Source organism: Pteropus vampyrus, unplaced genomic scaffold (assembly GCF_000151845.1).
Source record: "Pteropus vampyrus isolate Shadow unplaced genomic scaffold, Pvam_2.0 Scaffold740, whole genome shotgun sequence".
NCBI classification, from domain to species: Eukaryota; Metazoa; Chordata; class Mammalia; order Chiroptera; family Pteropodidae; genus Pteropus; species Pteropus vampyrus.
In genome coordinates, this window is record NW_011889521.1 from 79,413 (window position 1) to 82,043 (window position 2,631).

A 2,631-nucleotide genomic window follows, 5' to 3' on the forward strand; every position below is an offset into this window, starting at 1 on the left:
GTTGTTGTAGCATATAGAAGTTGAGTAAGCCTCTCTGAGGGGCAGTCACAAATTCAGGGAAGAAACAATCCAGTTCCCTTGAGTTTCCTGAGCAGGATGTAGGCCTGCCCATGAACAGGTCACTCCTAGGGTTTGCAGGTCACACTCAGGGAGGTCAGGAATCCCTCTTATTCCCAACAGAAGTCACCTGTTTCAACCTGATAGAATTCGAAGATCAGTCAGGAACATCTCATCCTGTTTTCCTTTGTGGAACCACTATGAGATAACTGGAGCCAGTGAATAGGAAGACAATTCATCATTTTAGGGATTCACAAGCCCTGCCATCCTCTACAGATAACCTTCCTGCAAGAAAAAAAACATTTCTACCGATTTTCTATAGGTTCCACTTTGTCGTTTGCTCTTAGAATGTACTCAGTCATAACTATAATTATCACACTCACTCCAGGACGAAATGCTGTTGATAATGGATACAGCCTTAAAAGTTTAGAGGTCCTATAATCTTAACTTATGGCAGAGAACAATTTTCGAAAGAATATATGAATTAAACTTTTAAAGGATTACAACAGATTTGAAATTTTTTTCATGTGAACCAATATGTGTTTACAAAACTATTTAATTTAATGTTATTAAAAGTAACTCACTATGTGCCTCGAATTTACATTATGTCAGAAAATTATTCCCCTTCACTAAAAGTCTCCACACAGGTTAATGACATATGGATGAATATATTCAGTCCACAAGCACTAAATTTTATTTTATTGTTATATTTATAATGTTATTATATAAAATCCTACAGAATATCAAGTTCTCTAGGATAATATTTTTCTGCCAAGCTCCCTTTTCAGAGCCCCCTTAATCTCATTGTTCTTGAGGCTGTAGATGATGGGGTTCAGCATGGGAATCACCACCGTGTAGAACACAGACACCACTTTGTTCTGGTCAGTTGAGAAGGTGGACTTGGGCATCACATAAACAAATATGAGGGTCCCAAAATATAGAGTGACAGCTGTGAGGTGGGCAGTGCAAGTAGAGAAAGCCTTGCGACGCCCTCTATTGGAGCGCATCTTCAGTATTGTGATGAGGATATAGATGTAGGAGGTGACTATGACAAACACTGTAAACAGAATGTTGAAGCCAGCTGTAAATGTGGGCACAACTGAGGGGATACTGCTGTCAGAACAGGAGAGTTCAACTAAAGGGGCAAAATCACAGAAGAAATGATTGACTCGATTAGGTCCACAGAAGAGTAAAAGATAGAAGCAAATAGTAAATGAGGAAGCATTGAGAAAACTACTCACATAAGCCAGTATGAGGATCTGAACGCAAACCCCTGTGGACATCTTGGTTGAATAAAACAGTGGGTTGTAGATTGCTACAAAGCGATCATATGCCATGGCAGCCAGAAGAAAGCACTCAAAGGTCCCAAAGAGAGCAACTGAACCAAGCTGGATGCCACATCCGTGATAGGAGATTGTATTTCTCTCCACCAGGAAATTTACAAGCATGTTAGGTGTGACAGAACTTGAAAAGCAGATGTCAGCAAATGCCAAGTGGCTCAGGAAAAAATACATAGGATGATGGAGCTGAGAAGAGATTCTGATAAGAATGATTGTGCTAAGATTGCCAGATACAGTCACCAGATAGATACATAGGATGATCATAAAGAGTATGACACGAAGGATTGGGTCAGCAGTTAAGCCCAATAAAATGAAACCTTTTACATCCGTATGGTTTCCATCTCCTAAGGAATCCATGAGATAACGTAGCTGCTACCAAAGGAACCTGTAATGAAATATTACATTAAATAACTTATACATTTTTTTAATACACGTATAGCTAGTAATTATAAATAAAGATATTCAGGCATCAATGCATATTTACATGCAATGATGAGTCTATCTTTTTAAAATTTATTTTAGCAGAAACTCCAGAAAGAATAATGTCTTTTTCATATATAGATATGTTTTTTTCACATATGCATTTAAAGTGGCATTAAGTTCAAAGAATAAATGATGTAATACAGGTGAGAATAACAAAAGTACTTGTAAATACATATGTAGTAATATATGTTTTGTGTAATATGTATACTATAATATATATTGTAATAAAGAAATTGTTTCTTAAGATTTTTATTATACTTTAGCTATCACACTATATTTTATTAGTTTCAGGTGCACACCATAGTTATTCAGCATTTAGATCCCCAAAGAAGTGATCACCATCATAAGTCAGGCAACCATCTGACACTGTACAATGCTATTACTTTATTATTGATTATAAAAACTGTATTAATAGCTAACATGTACTGCCTGCTTACTAAATGGTAAGCATAGGGCTGAGAGCTATACACACACACACACACACACACACACACACATATGTGTGTGTATATATAGTCCATTGCTCTTAAAATAATACTTATTTTATAGATGAGTAAACTGAGTCTGAAAGGAGTTATGTAACTTAACAAGGTTACATGGCAAGTGGTTGGATTCAGAGTATGAAGTCCAGGAAATCTAACTACCCACTCCTTTAGTGGTTATGGAAGAGATGAAGTTCAATAATGCTCAATGTGAAATCAATATGTCTGACATTGAGCAGACCACAGATTGTCCTTTAAGCCTCCTGGAA

At 36.7% G+C, this 2,631-nt stretch overlaps 1 protein-coding gene across 1 annotated transcript; it reads right to left on the bottom strand.

Moving 5' to 3' along the window:
- Positions 1-809: 809 nt before the first annotated feature.
- Positions 810-1,754, bottom strand: LOC105309446 (olfactory receptor 502-like). The gene has a single exon (XM_011385617.1). It carries the CDS (start codon positions 1,752-1,754, stop codon positions 810-812), a length of 945 nt encoding a protein of 314 aa, XP_011383919.1.
- Between the last annotated feature and the right edge of the window lie 877 nt (positions 1,755-2,631).

Excerpts from the sequence above, each read along its gene's own strand:
- LOC105309446 (XM_011385617.1), bottom strand. The coding sequence starts at position 1,754 with ATGGATTCCTTAGGAGATGGAAACCATACGGATGTAAAAGGTTTCATT.